The 20,588-nt window shown below is 37.8% G+C and overlaps 1 protein-coding gene across 4 annotated transcripts in view; it reads right to left on the bottom strand.

Moving 5' to 3' along the window:
• Window positions 1–12,305: 12,305 nt before the first annotated feature.
• LOC126175602 (mucin-17-like) overlaps window positions 12,306–20,588 on the bottom strand; it is a 207,199-nt gene continuing 198,916 nt past the window's right edge. For all 4 annotated transcript variants that reach the window (XM_049922476.1, XM_049922475.1, XM_049922477.1 and 1 more), the window contains one exon: window positions 12,306–13,591. In XM_049922476.1, coding sequence (XP_049778433.1) covers window positions 13,588–13,591 — 4 coding nt within the window. In that variant the 3' untranslated portion in view covers window positions 12,306–13,587. The remainder of the gene's footprint in view (window positions 13,592–20,588) is intronic.

The raw sequence follows: 20,588 nt of genomic DNA, 5'->3' as shown, positions 1-20,588 counted from the left end.
CCACAAAATGTTAAAGATTTCAATGCTGGGCCATCAACAAGTGTCAGCACATGAACCATTCAATGAAACATCGATGTGGGCATTCGGACCACTTGTTTACCTTGATGACTGCACGACACAAACCTTTATGTCTCGCGTGGGCCCATCAACACCAATATTAGGCAGTTGATGACTGAAAACACGTTGCCTGGTCAGACGAGTATCATTTCAAATTGTATTGAGTGGATGGACGTGTACGGGCATGGAGACAACCTCATGAATCAATGGACCCTGCATGTCAGCAGGGGACTGTTCAATTTGGTGGAGGCTCTGTAATGGTGTGGGGTGTGTGCAGTTGGAGTGATATGGGACCCATGGTACATCTAGATATGACTCTGACAGGTGATGTGAATGTAAGCATCCTGTCTGATCACCTGCATACATTCATGTCTACTGTGCATTCCAACAGACTTGGGCAATTCCAACAGGTCAATGAGACACCCCACAGAGCGGCTCCAAGAACACTCTTCTGAGTTTAAACACTTTTGCTGGCCACCAAACTCCCCAGACATGAACATTATGTAACATGTCTGGGATGGCTTGCAACGTGTTGTTCAGATGAGATCTCCACCTCTCATGCTCCTATGGATTTATGGACAGCCATGGAGGATTCATGGTGTGAATTCCCTCCAGCACTACTTCAGGCATTGGTCAAGTCCATGCCACATCACATTGCAGCACTTCTGCATGTTCCTGGGGGCCCTAAACGTTATTAGGCAGGTGTACCGGTTTCTTTGGCTGTTCAGTGTATATGCATGAAAAGTGCAGCCCAAGGTGTTGGCATGATGTGATCTGGCCTGCTGTAAGGCAGCTTGCAGAGTACAGGATGCTGAGGTAGCAGTACTACGGTGCCTACTACCAGAATTTTGACCTGCAGCCCACTTACACACTTCTTTGGGATGGAACCTGTGACATTTCTATAATTCCTATTATATTTACATTTCTACATCTCCACTTTCACACAGATATTATGTACATTTCATCATCTATTCAGTCATCACTCACAGCACAGTGTCTTCATCTTTGATCTGCTCATTTGGCAGCAGTGCCAACCATCTTGTAAGAGTAGGAGTGCTGGGATCTGGCAGACACCCTACAACATTACAAAACTATGTACCCACGCTTTCTCAAATGCTATTCTCCTTAAATCTTATACTTAACATGAACTATTCACAATTAGTAAATAATCCATGTTAGAATCACTACAGCTGTGTTATGATGTTTACAAAACTGGAAACTATCACTTAAACCCTAGATGTCATGCTAATGACCATCTCTCCTGTGTACTATCCTGGCACCTCACTACTTTGCTATGAGCCAATGTCACATGATACTGAGACCCAAAACACAAACCACACAATACAGTTTTGACACTCATCTATGTTTCACTTTGTCAGCACTGTACTGTAGTTTATATCTATCTCACTAGGAAATAGAATAAGCAGTAGGAGTGCAGTGGAGAATTTGAAAAAGATAATCTCCACACCCATCCAAAGCACTCTGTATATGTCAAATTCCATATCTGCTAGCATATACTTTTGCAGAACTCCTAAATTCCTTATAAATGTGTTGATACAGTTCACAATACACTGTATGTACAATCACCTATTATCTACAGCGCCCACAGTCTTCCACATCTCAACCATGCACTCTCCCTGCACTGCCTGGCAAAATACTCTTTTCTTGTGCATACTCAACATACTATATGGAAATTCCTCAATGGAGCAATACACAAAATAAGGAAAAGGCAACCACTCACCTATAGCAGACTGATGCACGGAACCAGTAACGCCTAACAGAAAACACCATTCACACTAGCTTTCGAGCACTAGCCCTTTCAAGTGACTTGCTGTGCCCATGGGAGTGCATATTTGGGTGTCTGTGTGACTGTGCATGAATGTGTGTGCTATTGCCAGACAAACAGCTAGAGCTAAAGTTAGTGTGAATGGTATGTTCCATTATGTGCTACTGTGCTCCATGCATTGATCTGCTACAGGTGCGTGGTTGCCTTTCCTTAACCAACATACCATATTGCGTAAGTCAGTGCAGAGTGCAAGATGTTGAGGTAACAGTATTCTACATATCTGCCACTGGGATTCTACAATTGGTGGCCCACCTGACCACGTTTCATGGCCTACTCAGGCAGCAGCCACAGCAAGAGAATAGTCTATGTTGTACTTATTTTAAAATAATATATCCATTTCAACAATCATTATATATAGAATCTTTTTAAAGGTCTTGCCTTTAGCCCAGGCAACTAAAACTAATGTCTGAGGAAGGAAAGGTAGGAATTAGGAAGATGAATGTCACTTGATGTCACTTGTGAGGAAAACTGTTCTCAAACTGACCCATAGTTGTAAACAGATATATAACATGTTTAGAATTTAGTTACAAAACACAATGAAACTTGTAGATGATCAGCACCTGGTGCAAAGATTGACTTTAAACATAATGTAATTTTTATAAAAAGATCTAGTTTCTTTTGAAACTGATGATCAGTCTCTGGTATAAGTTTTACCATCTAGTAACTAGGAATAAAGTTAAAACAGCTGCTTAGAACTCACCATGGGGTAAATGGACCCAGACTCTTGGGACAATATTAAGAAAGTGTACTTCATATACAAAAAAATGCACCGTTTGACTGATGCATGAATACTGTTCATCAGTTTGGAATTGTTACCATGTTGGATTAAGTGATGACATAAAGAATATCCAAACCAGAGAAGAACTGATCATGTGTTCATTTAGCCAGTGTGAAAGTGTCACACAAATGCCCTAAGCTATGTTGCTAGTCTTTTTACATATACATCCATACTCTCCAAACCACTGTGAGGTACAGGCAGAAAGGACTTCCCACTGCAGAAGTTATTGAGGCTTCTTTTACATATGTAACATGATAAGACTCATTGCTTAAATGCCTCTGTGCATGCTGTAATTGGTCTAATCTTCTCTTCACTATCCCTAAAGGAGCAACAAGTAGGAGACTGTAGTGTATTCTTAGGTACAGCACTTAAAGGTAATTCTTGAGACTCTGTAGGTAGGCTTTCCCATAATGCCGGGCGTGAGTCGTGCTTCGGTAGCTCAGATGGTAGAGCACTTACCCGCGAAAGGCAAAGGTCCCGAGTTCGAGTCTCGGTCGGGCACACAGTTTTAATCTGCCAGGAAGTTTCATATCAGCGCACACTCCGCTGCAGAGTGAAACTCTCATTCTGGAAACATCCCCCAGGCTGTGGCTAAGCCATGTCTCCGCTATATCCTTTCTTTCAGGATTGCTAGTTCTGCAAGGTTCGCAGGAGAGCTTCTGTAAAGTTTGGAAGGTAGGAGACGAGATACTGGCAGAAGTAAAGCTGTGAGTGCAGGGCGTGAGTCGTGCTTTGGTAGCTCAGATGGTAGAGCACTTACCCGCGAAAGGCAAAGGTCCCGAGTTCGAGTCTCGGTCGGGCACACAGTTTTAATCTGCCAGGAAGTTTCATATCAGCGCACACTCCGCTGCAGAGTGAAACTCTCATTCTGGAAACATCCCCCAGGCTGTGGCTAAGCCATGTCTCCGCTATATCCTTTCTTTCAGGATTGCTAGTTCTGCAAGGTTTGCAGGAGAGCTTCTGTAAAGTTTGGAAGGTAGGAGACGAGATACTGGCAGAAGTAAAGCTGTGAGTGCAGGGCGTGAGTCGTGCTTTGGTAGCTCAGATGGTAGAGCACTTACCCGCGAAAGGCAAAGGTCCCGAGTTCGAGTCTCGGTCGGGCACACAGTTTTAATCTGCCAGGAAGTTTCATATCAGCGCACACTCTGCTGCAGAGTGAAAATCTCATTCTGGAAACATCCCCCAGGCTGTGGCTAAGCCATGTCTCCGCTATATCCTTTCTTTCAGGAGTGCTAGTTCTGCAAGGTTCGCAGGAGAGCTTCTGTAAAGTTTGGAAGGTAGGAGACGAGATACTGGCAGAAGTAAAGCTGTGAGTGCCGGGCGTGAGTCGTGCTTTGGTATCTCAGATGGTAGAGCACTTACCCGCGAAAGGCAAAGGTCCTGAGTTCGAGTCTCGGTCGGGCACACAGTTTTAATCTGCCAGGAAGTTTCTTTCCCATAATAGTTTGCATCTATCTTCAAGTACCTGCCAGTTCAGTTTTTGAGTATCTCTGTGGCACTCTCCCATGAGTCAAATCTGTAAACTGAAGACATACACACAGTGTCCCTATCCATTCTCATCTGATTCCAACAGGAGTTCCAATGTAATGTGCATCTGCACTGAAATAATTGTAAGAACCATTGCACTCATATACAGCAAGATATACACACGAATATAAGCATGATACTGTTCTGAGGGAAAGCTGACTGAGTAGTGCATGTGACATGCAATACGTAACTGATCTTGAAAACAGAGTAAAAAATTTAAAGTAATTATGTAACCCCCCTTACTTTGTAATTTATACCTCAATATTTAAATGCACAGAGTTAAAATATAAATACTCACAAAAAAGTCATAATTGTAGCTCTACTTTACTGGTCTGTACATTATTACAGTACAAGAGCTATAGGGGAAGTCAGTAGTGATAGACTGGACTGTGCCAAATGTTGTGCTGTGGCATATATGATTAGATGAAGACATAATTAAAGGAAGGAAAACATACTGAAATGGAGACATAATTACAAAGACATTACAAAACAAAATATAAGCACACTGTTGTTAAAACATTGTTAAATACACCTACAGTTTAACAATTCAATAAATAAATTTATGCATAAGTATTATTGATGAACAAGTAGTTATTATGTGTTTAAAAACACACTCCTTCACTTTGATAATACAATTCATAAATTTTATATGTGGCGCACATAAATTTAATTTTAAGTATGTTAATATTATTTTACAGAGTTTGTTTTTATTGTGTATGGCAACAGTATCTTTCTTTACAGTCTTAAGTCAAATGAAGTTTAAATTTTTAAATTTATGTTAGAATGAATTCTTCTGCACTACAGATGCATTTTTCTTGCATGTAATTTTTCATTCCAACTTGAAATTTTTCAGTTTCTTTTTCTGTCTTATATTTAGTGGTAATTTATTGTAAAACATTTTCCCTTCATCCAGATGCCCATTTCAACTCCTTTTGTGTATGTGTGCTGAATGTGCAGATTCTGTCTTTCCTTGTATTATACAAATGGATACTTTCATTTGTAAAATCATGTTGACTCCTTCCACCACAGCTTTTTCTGGTGAATAATATTACTTCTAGAATATCAAACAAGGCAAAGAAAGAAATTTTAGCATGACTGAAAAACAAATGGTACACACTGCCTTCTTCCAGATGTATGGTTGACATTAGGAGCAACAGCAAGGGGAGACAACCAAAGAATTAAAATGAAAATAATTGAATTCTTGCCAAATTATGGATAGCTGACTCCCCATCATAAAGGTCCACAGCTCGTGGTCTAGTGGCTAGTGTTGCTGCCTCTGGATCATGAGATCCCGGACGGGTTGGAGATTTTCTCTGCCCGGGGACTGGGTGTTTGTGTTGTCCTCATAATTTCATCCTCATCATCATCATTCATGACAGTGGCTTGAATGGACTGTGTAGAAAAATTGGTCTGTATAAAAAAAAAACTTGGGACTTTGTACAGGCACTGATGACCGCACAGTTGAGCACCCCACAAACCAAACATCAAACATCATCATCATCATCATCATCTCCAATCATAAACAGATCTTATGGCATACAGAAGAAATGCCAGAGAAAAAGAAGAACAAAAAACATTAACAGAGTGCTTATTAGGTCCTGTATAACATCAAAGATGTGAAAACCAACGGTGTCAAGAGAGCAAGGATCAGGAAAGGGCCAGATGTAACTGTTATTAATTTCAGCTATGTAAGTCTTTTACATCTTATGACATTCCTACAAGTTACATCTCTTCTGATGCTACTGACTATTAAGAGAAAGGGGTACTTCCAGAAAAATTAAAAATGAGGAAAATAGCCAATATACTGGGTGATTATAATTAAAGTTAAACTTTCAAAACACTTTAGAAATAACACCACTGGTCAGAATGACATCAAACTGCAATGAAATATTATCGGAGAAGGGGGAAAACATACGGAAAAAAAAAAAAAAAAAAAAAAAAAAAAAAAAAAAAAAAAAAAAAGAAAAAAGAAAAAAAAAAGTGTGAAAATTTATCAATAGATGGTGCTATGTGTGTCAGAATACATAAATGAAAACACCTGTCATGCGCATGACCCATTGAAGTTAGTATAAACATGTTGGGTACATGGCTTTTCCTCCTTTTACATCTGCGATGGTCACCACAACTGTCTCAATGCAGGATCGCGCTCTGGTTGTAAGGCTGTATTACAAGAATGATGACTGTGCACACATCACTCTGCAGAAGTTCCAGACACTGAAGGGCTTGAAAAAAGGCATCGGTCCAATGACTGCCTTGGGTCTGGAGAAAATGATTCAGAAATTCGAAAAGATGGGTTCTTATGGTCTGCCACCTGAAAGAGGTAGGAAATGAATTGATTCAACATCAGTGGTAGCAGTGGCCACAGCAATGCAGGAGAAGACTAGTCAACATTGGACATACCCATGAGCATGGCGCATAAAATCCTACGAAACCACCTTCTTTGCGATCCATTCAAAATTACCCATGTGTACGAGTTGCTTCCTGTTGACCTGCCAGCAAGAGAGACCTTTGCTTTAGAATTTCTTGCTTGCATGGAAGTGGACAATGATTGGCCGTGGGAGATTTTGTGGACAGACAAAGCTCACTTCCATTTGACAGGATATGTCAATACACAGAATTGTTGAATATGGGCAACAGAAAATCCACACGCAAATCAACCAGTACCATTTCATCCTGGAAAGGTCACTGTGTGGTATGGGTTTATGACATCATTTATCATAGGGCGATATTTTTTCTAAGAGACAGATGCTTCTGGTCCTGTTACCTGCACCATCACTGGCAGGTAAGTGCTATGACTGTCTTTTGCACAACCACCTTATTCCAGCTCTCCAAAAGTGTGGATGTGTCAATAGGATCATTTTCATGCAAGATGGCACAGCTCGGCACAATGCAAATCCAGTTAAACAGCTGCTGAAGCGCCATTTTGGAAATGCTAAAATTATCATCCACCATTTCCCTACGGCCTGGCCATCCCGATTACCTGATCTTAAACCATGTGACTTCTGGCTGTGGGGCTTCCTAAAAGATTGCATTGAAGGCATGCAATGCCCAACATTTTCTGAATGGGACGCTGGAAACACTTCGATCAGCTGTGGAAAATGCTGTTTCTCGATTTCAACTTGTTGCAGAAAATGGTGGACAGCATACTGAATATGATTTGTGTCACTCACATGAAGGTTAATAATCCGATATGATTTTTATTGGTGCTTTTTATGCAGTTCTTGGCCTCAGGACAATAAAACTGATGAGATTGATGCTTTTTATGCAGTTTTTGGCCTCAGGACAATTAAAACTGATTTTTCCCATCCGATGTGATACAACCTTGCTGTGGTGGTACACCTTAGCCATTGTTGTATGATTCATTTGTCATTTGTAGTCGACCATTATTAAATAATGATGCTACATTTTTCAACTATTTATTTTTCTTCTGCCATATGTTTTCCCACTTCTCCAATCACATTCCATTGTTATTTGACATCATTCTGACCAATGGTGTTATTTCTACAGCAGTCTGATAGTTTAAATTTAATTATAATCACCCTGTACATTACAGGCAATAAAGATGATGCAGCTAGAAGCCAGTATCTGTAATATATAGTTTCTCAAAAATATTAGAGATGCTTATTATACACAATAGATAGATTGAACTCTTAGATGAATGCAGTGTTCTGAATCTGGCATTACAAGATATTCAAAAAGGGAAAACTCAAAAACAGCTATATTTCTTACAGATGCCATACATAGAAGATATTTGGCCTCTGCTATATTTTTGGATTTTTCTAAAGCTTTTGTCTCAATTGATTATGCAGCTCTAATAGGAAATTTGGAAGGTACAGTATGCATGCCCATGCAGTGCAATGGATAAAATATGTTCATAATAGGAAGTAGTGTGTGACTACATAGACTGGAGACATATTTGAAATCAAGGTTATTAACTGTTTGAGTTCTGATATTACAAATAAATCTTTAATTTTAAAATTACTCATAAAATTAACCTTTATCATAATAATAAGCAATGAATACAAGAAGAAATTTCCAAAAGTAAGTATTCAATTTTTTAAGGAGGTGGTTTCACTTTGAACTACATTTTTAAAATTTTTCACAAAATTAATGTTCATTATCATAGTGAGCAATGAATAGAAGAAGAAATTGGCAAAAAGTAAAGAATCAGTTGTTTTAAGAAGAACCACTGAGACATACAGTTTTCAATCATCCATTATTTCATGAGACAGATCTGAAAGCAATTTCACATTTTTCCTGGACACAATACCACATCTAAAAACTTGATGACCTCATAATGCCAAAAACAAATTATCGTCACAAATAACAAGCAAAACTGGGCCTAAAACTTAATAAATTTTTATCAGAAGTACATACTACCCAGTTATTTCACTCTGAAACCATTTATAAAAGCAATAGTATAAACTCAAATTTACGTTACAATTACAGTAACTTTGAACTGTTAATGGTCTCAACAGTATAATCACTATTTAAAAAAACACATAACAATCTTCTACAATCACATGACACAATCCCCATACTGACTGTTGATTTGAATGCTGCAAATGACTGCTACAATGCTCTACATTTGCAGAAATACCCCATAGCGTTTCCTGTTTCTGTATTCCAACAGCATAAGTGGTTTCAGGTGAAAGATACTGGTACTTCAAAACAAAACCAATGAACTTGTGGTTTTAGGCAGAAACCACTGATGCTGGAAGGGATTGAGTTTGATATACCTCAAGGGTCTGTACTTGGTCCACTATCACTCAACCTCTTTGTAAGCAACGTCAAAATCAGTCAAAACGAACAAAAACTACTGTATGCTGATGACACGTAGAAATAAATCTTAGACACACTTGAAGAGAGCACATTTCTTTCAACAAATAACACAATGAGGTGAGTCATACAGAATGACTTCATTCTAAGCCTAAAAAATTCACAAATAAAGAAGAGAAGGATCTCATAGATATATTTATAGATAACACAAGACTGGAAATTTTACAGCCATAAATTTTTTGGGAATGATGTTAAGACAATAAGCTTCAATGGAGGCCACATACAGACAATGTTTGCCAGAAATTAAAACTGCATTATTTATTATGAAACAGCTTGCACATTATGCCAATAAATAAATTCTTTGTAGAGTGTATCTAGGTCTTTCTGAGCCATACTTGCAGCATGGGGAAACTGCAACAGCAATAATACAAAAAGAATTTCTGCATTGCAAAAAGAAAACACCATAAAACATAAAATAGAAACCGAGTCATACAGAACAGCCTTCTATAATCTAACAATATTGACAGTTCTCCTTGTGCATATACAGAATAACTGTTTCATTAATACAAGGTAATACACTTCTAGGAAACACACTGGTTTCCATTCAAATGAAACAAGAAGTAAAGATCAGTTGCAAAGCATTCCCACAGAGTGAGAACTGTTGAAAAAGATCCTCAATACTCAGACGCTCAATTAGGACAGTGTATGCCAAAGAGGTAGTAAGATAGTGCAAATAAGAAGGCATTCCAAAAACTTCTTAAGGATCATTTGGCACAAAGAGATTTTTAGTGTAAAATAGTATACAGGGTGCACCATTGATAGTGACTGGGCCAAATATCTCACGAAATAAGCATCAAATGAAAAACCTACAAAGAACGAAACTTGTCCAGCTTGAAGGGGGAAACCAGATGGCCCTATAAATGGCATGCTAGAAGGAGCTGCTATAGGTCAAACGGATATCAACTGCGTTTGTTAAATAGGAACCCCCATTTTTTTATTACATATTCCTGCAGTACGTAAAGAAATATGAATGTTTTAGTTGGACCAAATTTTTCGCTTTGTGATAGATGGTGCTGTAATAGTCACAAACGTATAAGTACATGGTATCATGTAACATTCCACCTGTGCGGACAGTATTTGCTTCGTAATACATTACCCATGCTAAAATGGACCATTTACCAACTGCGGAAAAGGTCGATATTGTGTTGATGTATGGCTATTATGATCAAAATGCCCAACGGGCATGTGCTATGTATGCTGCTCGGTATCCTGGATGACATCATCCAAGTGTCCGGACGGTTCGCCGGATAGTTACATTATATAAGGAAACAGGAAGTGTTCAGCCATATGTGAAACGTCAATCACGACCTGCAACAAATGATGATGCCCAAGTAGATGTTTTAGCTGCTGTCGCGGCTAATCTGCACATCAGTAGCAGACAAATTGCGTGAGAATTGGGAATCTCAAAAACGTCAGTGTTGAGAATGCTACGTCAACATCGATTGCACCCGTACCATATTTCTATGCAGCAGACAACTTTGAACGTTGTGTACAGTTCTGCCACTGGGCACAAGAGAAATTGCAGGACGATGACAAATTTTTTGCACGTGTTCTATTTAGCGACAAAACGTCATTCACCAACAGCGGTAACGTAAACCGACATAATATGCACTATTTGGCAACAGAAAATCCACGATGGCTGCGACAAGTAGAACATCAGCGACCTTGGCAGGTTAATGTATGGTGCGGCATTATTGGAGGAAGGATAATTGGCCCCCATTTCATCGATGGCAATCTAAATGGTGCAATGTATGCTGATTTCCTACGTAATGTTCTACCAATGTTACTACAAGATGTTTCACTGCATGACAGAATGGCAATGTACTTCCAACATGATGGACGTCAGGCACATAGCTTGCATGCAGTTGAAGCAGTACTGAATAGCATATTTCATGACCGCTGGATTGGTCATCAAAGCACCATACCATGGCCCGCACATTCACCAGATCTGATGTCCACGGATTTCTTTCTGTGGGGAAAGTTAAAGGATGCGTCAGGGCATTGTCAATGCATGTGCGAATATTATGGAAGGCGAACAACTCGCTGTTGAGAGGAATGTCGTTATACATATTGCCAAATGCATTGAGGTTGACGGACATCATTTTGAGCATTTATTGCATTAATGTGGTATTTACAAGTAATCACGATGTAACAGCATACGTTCTCAGAAATGATAAGTTCACAAAGGCACTTGTATCACATTGGAACAACCAAAACAAAATTTCAATTGGGTATTTTAATTTAAAAAATCTACCTGTTACCAACTGTTCGTCTAAAATTGTGAGTCATATGTTTGTGAGTATTACAGAGCCATCTGTCACAAAGCGAAAAAAATGGTCCAACTAAAACATTCATATTTCTTTACGTACTACACTAATATGTAATAAAAAATGGGGGTTCCTATTAAAAAAAAAAAACAGTTGCTATCCATTTGACCTATGGCAACGCCATCTAGGGGGCCAACCATAGCGTCATCTGGTTTCCCCTTCAAGCTAGACAAGTTTTGCTCTTTGTATTTTTTTTTTTAATGCTTATTTTGTGAGATATTTGGCCTGGTCACGATCAATGGACCACCCTGTATACATAAGTAACTTACGATCTGTATGTTTGTACTCAAGTCACATGTATGAAAGAGTGCCAGCAAATAATTTTAATGTGTGGCCGTGCGGTTCTAGGCGCTTCAGTCTGGAACCGCGTGACCACAACGGTCGCAGACTCGAATCCTACCTCGGGCATGGATGTGTGTGATATCCTTAGGTTAGTTAGGTTTAATTAGTTCTAAGTTCTAGGTGACTGATGACCTCAGAAGTTAAGTCGCATAGTGCTCAGAGCCATTTTTTAAATAATTTTAAGACCAGAATTTAAAACTACAGATAAAGTGTTGCATGTCTCATCTCTTTATGTACGTCTGTGGTGCAGTCATCTGAGTGAAAGAATATTTAGATTTCTCAATAGAATGAAAAGGATAGTATTCACTATTCACCATATAGCAGAGATGCTGAGTCACAGAAAGGCACAACAAAATAGATTGTTGGTAACTTTACTTTCAGCCAACAAGGCCTTTGTCAAAAGTTGACAACATACACATTCTCTCGCAAATGCATTTGCAAATAGAAGAAATTATATAAATAAATGTACAAAGTAAATACAAAAATGGGTAAAATCCTGTTTCTGTTGATCTATTTACTTTTGACTTTGAAATGTCTTTCTTGTGTTCTTATTGGGAATATGAGCAATAAGAAACTAATGACATTTTATTAACAAGTATCATTTATTATTATACAAACAAACATACACTGTACAAACAACAAAAGCAATTTTATACACGTGTTTCTGAAAGTAACTGTACCTAGTCCTCTGAGAGACATAAATAATGTACATATCAGTAGAAGAACTACCAAAAATGTCCTGTTATCAACAATGAATTGGGAGATTATATAATGAAAACATTTTCTGGAATATCAGCAGCTTAGCTGATAATTGTTAATAAATCTTGGTTTACAACATATATGCATTATTTGTGTCTTAGTTTTATCCTCAGTCACACTGCAAAGATCATTTTGGAACATTATACTAAGTCTCATATTAAAAAAAAAATTACAAGCACTTTGTACTTTCTCTTAACTGGAAAACTACTGTGGCGGTTTCATAATACAACATTGAGTCAAGCTGCTGCTTTAAAGGAAATTAACATCCACAAATTAAAAAAGTATGAAGATAAATGATTCTAGAACGTAAATTTCGTTTCTGGTCATTCACTTGAAATGAAACAGTAATATGACCTTCAGACTGTGATAATAATGTTATTGAACCAAGAGCATGTACAGTACCTCATTACACAGGATCTTAGGTGGTGTGAGATCCAAATATATTTACAAAACGAAAATTAAAAAAAGATAGTGTAATATTTACAACTATACCAGATGTCATTTTACACATTGTTAATCAAAACCACATCAAGCAGAAATTCCATCTTAAGCACAGGACAGTTAAAGGTGTTACACATAAAAGGGTGGTCATCTGTTAGTGGAAATAAATGATTTTTGCTTTTCATTAATGACAACAAATTATGCTATTACTCCAGTAGACAAGTGATCCTTATGAACAGTCATCTAACACCGGAGTTCAGTTTTATGCATTTAATTTTGGGTTCGCAAGATGCATCACAGTTGAACAAAATGTGGACTTTAAATGCTGTGAATCTTCAAGATACTGATTTGTCTCAGTTGAAAAAGATTCATACAAACCCAAAACAAAATACACACTAGGATCTAAGTCAGCTGTTGTTGACAAGTTTGTCCTTGTCCTTGCACAGCCTTTCTGTACTTTGTCACTTCCTCAGAAGAGATACCCTCATATGATTGAAGTACACAAAATAGACTGGGATATAAAATAAGGAACTTTTTTACCAAACTGAATGCCACAAATCACAAATGTAGCATATTAATTAAATTGGTTATTCCCTGAAGTTGGTACTTCCGTCCTGAGATATTAGTATTGCAAGTTGCCATATGATTCTTCATGTATTCTTTCCATTGTTTCACCTGAAAGAGAAAAACCAAAGACCATTGTTTGCATTGCATATAGAAATGAATATAAGAGGTATGCTTTCTAATTTGTACAAAATGCTTAAAACATGTACAAATTATGTTAGTGTAATTACATAAATAATCAACACAGTGAGGAAAGTAAAGCAAAATTTAGATAGTAGGCGTGGCTGCATGGATCTTTTACAACCTTGACACCTGGATATCCCACACAATCAAAAACTTAAAATGAAAATATTAATAATGTAAATTTTTGAACAAAATATAAATTACTGAATGTGTAAATAATGTGTGAAGAAAATTTGCTTTGCAGAAGCATTGAGCAGTGGACAATTGCTAAAAGAAGTGAGTGAATACTGTAGCTTAGCTATTCAATCCATATTTTTCTTCAGAGCCTGACACACACAAACACATATACACTCCTTGATAAAAAGTATTTGGGCACCTATAAGTAGCCTACCCTTCACCCTTATGGCAGTTTTAACACTGCTGTGGACACTCTTAGTGAAGTTTCTGTTTAGGTATGGAGGAATGGCAGCCCCTAATTCTTCAACAGCCAAAATCTGAGTAGGTGGTGATATTGGACACTGGTGTCTAGGGTGAAGTCAACATTATAGCTCATCTTAAAGGTGTTCCACTTGGTTCAGGTCAGGATTCTGAGCAGACCAGTCCATTTCAGGACTGTTACTGTCCACAAACCATTGCCTCACAAATGCTGCTTTCTCACAGGTTGCATTGTCATGCCAGTACAAATAATCATCATTTTCAAATTGTTCCTCTTCTATAAGCAGTACACAATACTGTAAAATGTGTTCATATACTTCTGCATTTATTGTGCTTTCTCACAATAAGGGAATCACATCCTAACCATGAGATACACTACAGCACTGATATCAGAAATGATATTGCGAATATTGCCAATGACAGATAACAAAAATTTAACATTCACATAAATATTGGAAAACTGAAGAATTCTGTCAGAATTTCCAAAAGTATTAGCTGTACTTGTTACAGTTTAGCATTATGTAGTTTTACAAATTGCACAGAATGGGAAGTGAAATGTGTATGCCCCAAAGACATTTTATATGATCCAACAATCAATACAAACTCATCTGTGAGGAAATAGTTATTTCTACCAAGTATAAAGTAAGTGAACTTGGATAACACTGACAAAAATAAGATAAAATGATAGCTGAGAGAAATAGACATAAATTATAATAATTAATGTATGTGCCAGAGGCTGTTGTTGTTGTTGTTGTCTTCAGTCCTGAGACTGGTTTGATGCAGCTCTCCATGCTACTCCATCCTGTGCAAGCTGCTTCATCTCCCAGTACGTACTGCAGCCTGCTTAATGTATTCATCTCTTGGTCTCCCTCTACGATTTTTACCCTCCACACTGCCCTCAGAACATGTCCTACCAACCGCTCCCTTCTTCTTCTCAACTTGTGCCACAAATTTCTCTTCTCCCCAATCCTATTCAACACCTCCTCATTAGTTATGTGATCTACCCATCTAATGTTCAGCATTCTTCTGTAGCAGCACATTTCAAAAGCTTCTATTCTCTTCTTGTCCAAACTATTTATCGTCCATGTTTCACTTCCATACATGGCTACACTCCATACAAATACTTTCAGAAACGACTTCCTGACACTTAAATCTACACTCGATGTTAACAAATTTCTCTTCTTCAGAAACGCTTTCCTTGTCATTGCCAGTCTACATTTTATAATACTTCCACCATCATCAGTTATTTTGCTCCCCAAACAGCAAAACTCCTTTGCTACTTTAAGTGTCTCATTTCCTAATCTAATTCCCTCAGCATCCCCTGACTTAATTCGACTACATTCCATTATCCTCGTTTTGCTTTTGTTAATGTTCATCTTATATCCTCCTTTCAAGACACTATCCATTCCGTTCAACTGCTCTTCTAAGTCCTTTGCTGTCTCTGACAGAATTACAATATCATCGGCAAACCTCCAAGTTTTTATTTCTTCTCCATGGATTTTAATACCTACTCCGAATTTTTCCGTTGTTTCCTTCACTGCTTGCTCAATATACAGATTGAATAACATCGGGGAGAGGCTACAACCCTGTCTCACTCCCTTCCCAACCTCTGCTTTACTTTCATGTCCCTCAACTCTTAGAACTGCCATCTTGTTTCTGTAAAAATTGTAAATAGGCATTCGCTCCCTGTATTTTACCCCTGCCACCTTTAGAATTTGAAAGAGAGTATTCCAGTCAACATTGTCAAAAGCGTTCTCTAACTCTACAAATGCTAGAAATGTAGGTTTGCCTTTCCTTAATCTATTTTCTAAGATAAGTCGTAGGGTCAGTATTGCCTCATGTGTTCCAACATTTCTGCGGAATCCAAACTGATCTTCCCCGAGGTCGGCTTCTACCAGTTTTTCCATTTGTCTGTAAAGAATTTGCGGTAGTATTTTGCCGCTGTGACTTATTAATCTCATAGTTCAGTAATTTTCACATCTGTCAACACCTGCTTTCTTTGGGATAGGAATTATTATATTATTCTTGAAGTCTGAGGGTATTTCGCCTGTCTCATACATCTTGCTCACCAGATGGTAGAGTTTTGTCAGGACTGGCTCTCCCAAGGCCATCAGTAGTTCTAATGGAATGTTGTCTACTCCCGGGGCCTTGTTTCGACTCAGGTCTTTCAGTGCTCTGTCAAACTCTTCACGCAGTATCATATCTCCCATTTCATCTTCATCTACATCCTCTTCCATTTCTATAATATTGTCCTCAAGTACATTGCCCTTGTATAGACCCTCTATATACTCCTTCCACCTTTCTGCTTTCCCTTCTTTGCTTAGAACTGGGTTTCCATCTGAGCTCTTCATATTCATACAAGTGGTTCTCTTTTCTCCAAAGGTCTCTTTAATTTTCCTGTAGGCAGTATCTATCTTACCCCTAGTGAGATAAGCCTCTACATCCTTACATTTGTCCTCTAGCCATCCCTGCTTAGCCATTTTGCACTTCCTATCGATCTCATTTTTGAGAGGTTTGTATTCCTTTTCGCCTGTTTCATTTACTGCATTTTTATATTTTCTCCTTTCAGCAATTAAATTCAATATTTCTTCTGTTACCCAAGGATTTCTACTAGCCCTCATCTTTTTACCTACTTGATCTTCTGCTGCCTTCACTACTTCATCCCTCAGAGCTACCCATTCTTCTTCTACTGTATTTCTTCCCCCATTCCTGTCAATTGTTCCCTTATGCTCTCCCTGAAACACTGTACAACCTCCGGTTCTTTCAGTTTATCCAGGTCCCATCTCCTTAAATTCCCACCTTTTTGCAGTTTCTTCAGTTTTAATCTACAGTTCATAACCAATAGATTGTGGTCAGAGTCCACATCTACCTCTGGAAATGTCTTACAATTTAAAACCTGGTTCCTAAATCTCTGTCTTACCATTATATAATCTATCTGATAACCAGAGGCTAGCCCCATTAAATGATAACAGTCAGCACAGAGGTAGTGGTTGAAGTACAGACAATAAAATAAAATTTCCTCAATATATCATCATCAACAAATGAAATTGGAAGCGTATATTTGGTGACAGTACATTGTGGGTCTAAAGATTAAACACAATACTTCACCAATATGCCTTTCAGGTTGATGTTACATAAGCCAGTGGATTGGATTACTAACCTGATGACTGTGGTTGCATATTTTTATCAAGAGGTATTAACTAGCTGCTAAATCTCAACATCTTCTTCCATTTTCGCAGATGATACTACACTACTTATTGATAATTCAATAGGTAAACTTGAGGTAACATCAAATAAGGTTTTAAATGAAACGGTGAACTGGTTCAACATTAATGGTCTTTCTTTAAATTACTGTAAAACAAACTACATTCAGTTCCACAAAATAGTAATAAAAATAGGTGAGCAGACAATAACCAGGGTAGATTCCTCAAAATACATAGGCTTGCATATTGATAGCAAACTGAATTGGTCAAATCACATCGTGGATCTATCCAAAAGACTAAGTTCAGCAACATACGCATTGCGCATTGTTTCTTCTTATAGAAATATGGAAACCATGAAGTCAGCGTATTATGGTTACTTTCATGGAATTATGGGATTTGGAATTATATTTTGGGGAAATCAGCCACTGGATACAAAAAAGAGTCATAAGGATCATGTGTGGAGTCCATCCTAGAGCCACATGCAGGAATCTTTTTAAGAAGCTTGAAATACTTACATCCACTGCACAATATATATTCTCATTGATGTGCTTCTTAAGGAAAGAAAAATCCATCTTTAGGCTGAATAGTGCACATCACAATCACAATACTAGAAGGAAAGATGATATCCACCATGAACAGCCAAATCTAAGTATGGTGCAAAAAGGGGTCCATTTCAGTGGCTGTAAGATTTTTAATTCCCTCCCTTCAAGAATTAAGTGTTTGCTAGATGATGATCTATTGTTTAAAAAAACCTTAAGGCAGTTATTATTGCAAGGATCATTTTATACAATAGAAGAGTTCCTGAACTATAGTGTTTAACATTTCTTGTATTGTAAATTGCAAATGTATGCCCAAATTTGTATTTATAATACCAGATATTTTTATTGTAAACACATATTTTGCAATATTTATTTCTCTGAAACACTTATTATTTTGTAATCTTTATCTATCTCTAAAATGTATTTTTTGTAGTGGGACCTAAGTTACTGTTTACTGTTTTTTGTTTTGTAATCTCTATCTCTCTCTAAAATGTATTTTTTGTAGTGGGGCCTAAATTACTATTTGCTGTTTTTGTTTTGTTTTATGTATTACCATAAATTCTGGCCAAAAGCTTGTAAAATTGACACGTTCCATATCCTGTGATAGTGTCACAACATGGATCACCGGAACAAGAGATAAATAAATAAATAAATAAATAAAACTTCTTCTTAACTTCAACTTTTTAAAGCTTAAAGAAATACAGCAGTTTACATAATCACTGAAGTCAGCTACTCTAAATATTTACACTTACAGCACTTTCAACATAATGCCTCTTAGATATTCACTCCATGTGAGTGGGAGAAAACTTCCACTTAAACCATTAAATGCCAAATTAAAATGTAAGTTTCACATGGCATCACCACACTTTTTCATTTCTCTAAGTAAACCTCCCTGTCTAGTGACTGAACAGTGGCTCCTACACCCATCTATCCATGTTAACCAAACTTTTCTTAACAAAAGTAAGTAATGTAGAAGATAAATCTACAGAAACTAACAAAACCACCAATGTATATGCTTTACCTACAGTACTGATCCTATTTTTGATCCCATTGAAAATATACAGTCAAAATAAACAAATAACTGAACATTTGTGGTGAACATTTAACTACAAATACATGGAGATTTTCACTAAATGATGACAACTCAAGTCCTATTGTGATATGTCCACAGACAGTGCAAAATTCACAACTAAGTTGATTGAATACACTGGATGGTTTTAAATTACAACAGACTTTGTAACAAAATGGTATATTTTCAAGTTCTTTAATAGTCAGTATTAACCCTTCAACTGTGGTTAACAAACTGAGTTCAGCTTGCCTGGCAGTGCTGCACTGTGTGCTCCATCAACAGTGCTTGGGCCCACAGCTGGAGACATTCAGGAGGCTCTACATAGTGTATTTAGAGTTTTACACCAGCTGCAAGGGTCCAGTTAGTATTTTCACATTCATTTTCAGTGGTAGATTGTTAATGGTAGTAATTAATGAGACAAACAAATATGCTGAACAGTTTGTAAGTTCACATTGGGTACACAGAAACAATGATCATAAGTGAACAGATGGGTAGCAAATAACAATTGAGATTTCTATTCTTTGTTCACAATCCTACAAAGCATGCATCAGAAAACCAACTTTGAAATGTATTACTTGAGGGAAAAAAAATCTTGAAACATCTATTACCCGAAAAGTATTGTGCAGGCATTTGGTCCTTCAGCTAAAACCTTCGTATAACTGTCAAAATAAACCATCTGTAACACACTTATTTTCATAATAAATGTTCCTGTTGCCAAAGATTCAAATTGTCAACAACTTACAATAGCAACAATCACCTGATTTCAGGAAAATGCATCAAAACATGTCACATTATGCCACACTCCAAGAAAGCACAGCGGCACAAGGGACAGTCCGATCAAGGAGTTAACATATGACAGTTTTAATATCGGTGGCCGTGTAGCTCTTCTGACTGCCAGTCAATATAAAGTGCAAATGCATACACTGCTATCTACACATATAGTCTTTGGTTAACTGCGGCAATGACTGGAAGACATGAGGCCAAAACTTCAGAAATGGAGGTGGAGTACATCAAAGTGCTTGTTGTGAAATGTCAATAAATGGATCTGTTCAGAGTTAACCTTTTCAAATAAATATTCAAGAACTTCCAGTTAATGATGCAGTAAGGACCTGTCCTTAACTAAAACATTTGTTTGACAACATAGTGCATGTGCGGCTATTTTGGAAGATGCTTTCCTCTGACTCAACTGTATAGGGGTTCTGCAATTAATTGTGAAAGAGCATCAGCATCTACTTCTTCCATGTCAGCCTTCTCTTTCTCTTGTATCATGTTGTATGACGTATTTCTATTAATGCCGGTGACGTAGTGTGAGGGGAGACTTTGAGACTTAGTCTCCCCTGTATTCCTGCTTAAAAAAGATGCAATCGTAATTCATAACAAAAATATAAACAACTTTCTACTAAGATCTCTAAATGTACGAAGACATCATTTTTGTAGCCTGCGCTGCACCCTGAGTATTGGTGTATTTGCCTGTTTGAGACTCGACTGCTCCCAGTCTCTGCCTCCCTCCACTTACCTGGCTGTGTGTGCCTGCACTTTTGTTGACACTCTCGGCTCCCCTCCCCCTCGCGTCTTCCACGAAGGCTGGTGCCCTGCACTTGCTAGTAGGTATCGAGACTAGTCTCTGCCACTTCTATGCTGACTTTTAACATGGAAGTGAACAGTCACGCGGTTTGTGT

The sequence above is a fragment of the Schistocerca cancellata genome, chromosome 3, assembly GCF_023864275.1.
Source record: "Schistocerca cancellata isolate TAMUIC-IGC-003103 chromosome 3, iqSchCanc2.1, whole genome shotgun sequence".
Lineage (NCBI taxonomy): Eukaryota > Metazoa > Arthropoda > Insecta > Orthoptera > Acrididae > Schistocerca > Schistocerca cancellata.
The sequence above is the reverse complement of the archived record's forward strand: the minus strand, read 5'-3'. Positions and strand labels throughout refer to the sequence as shown.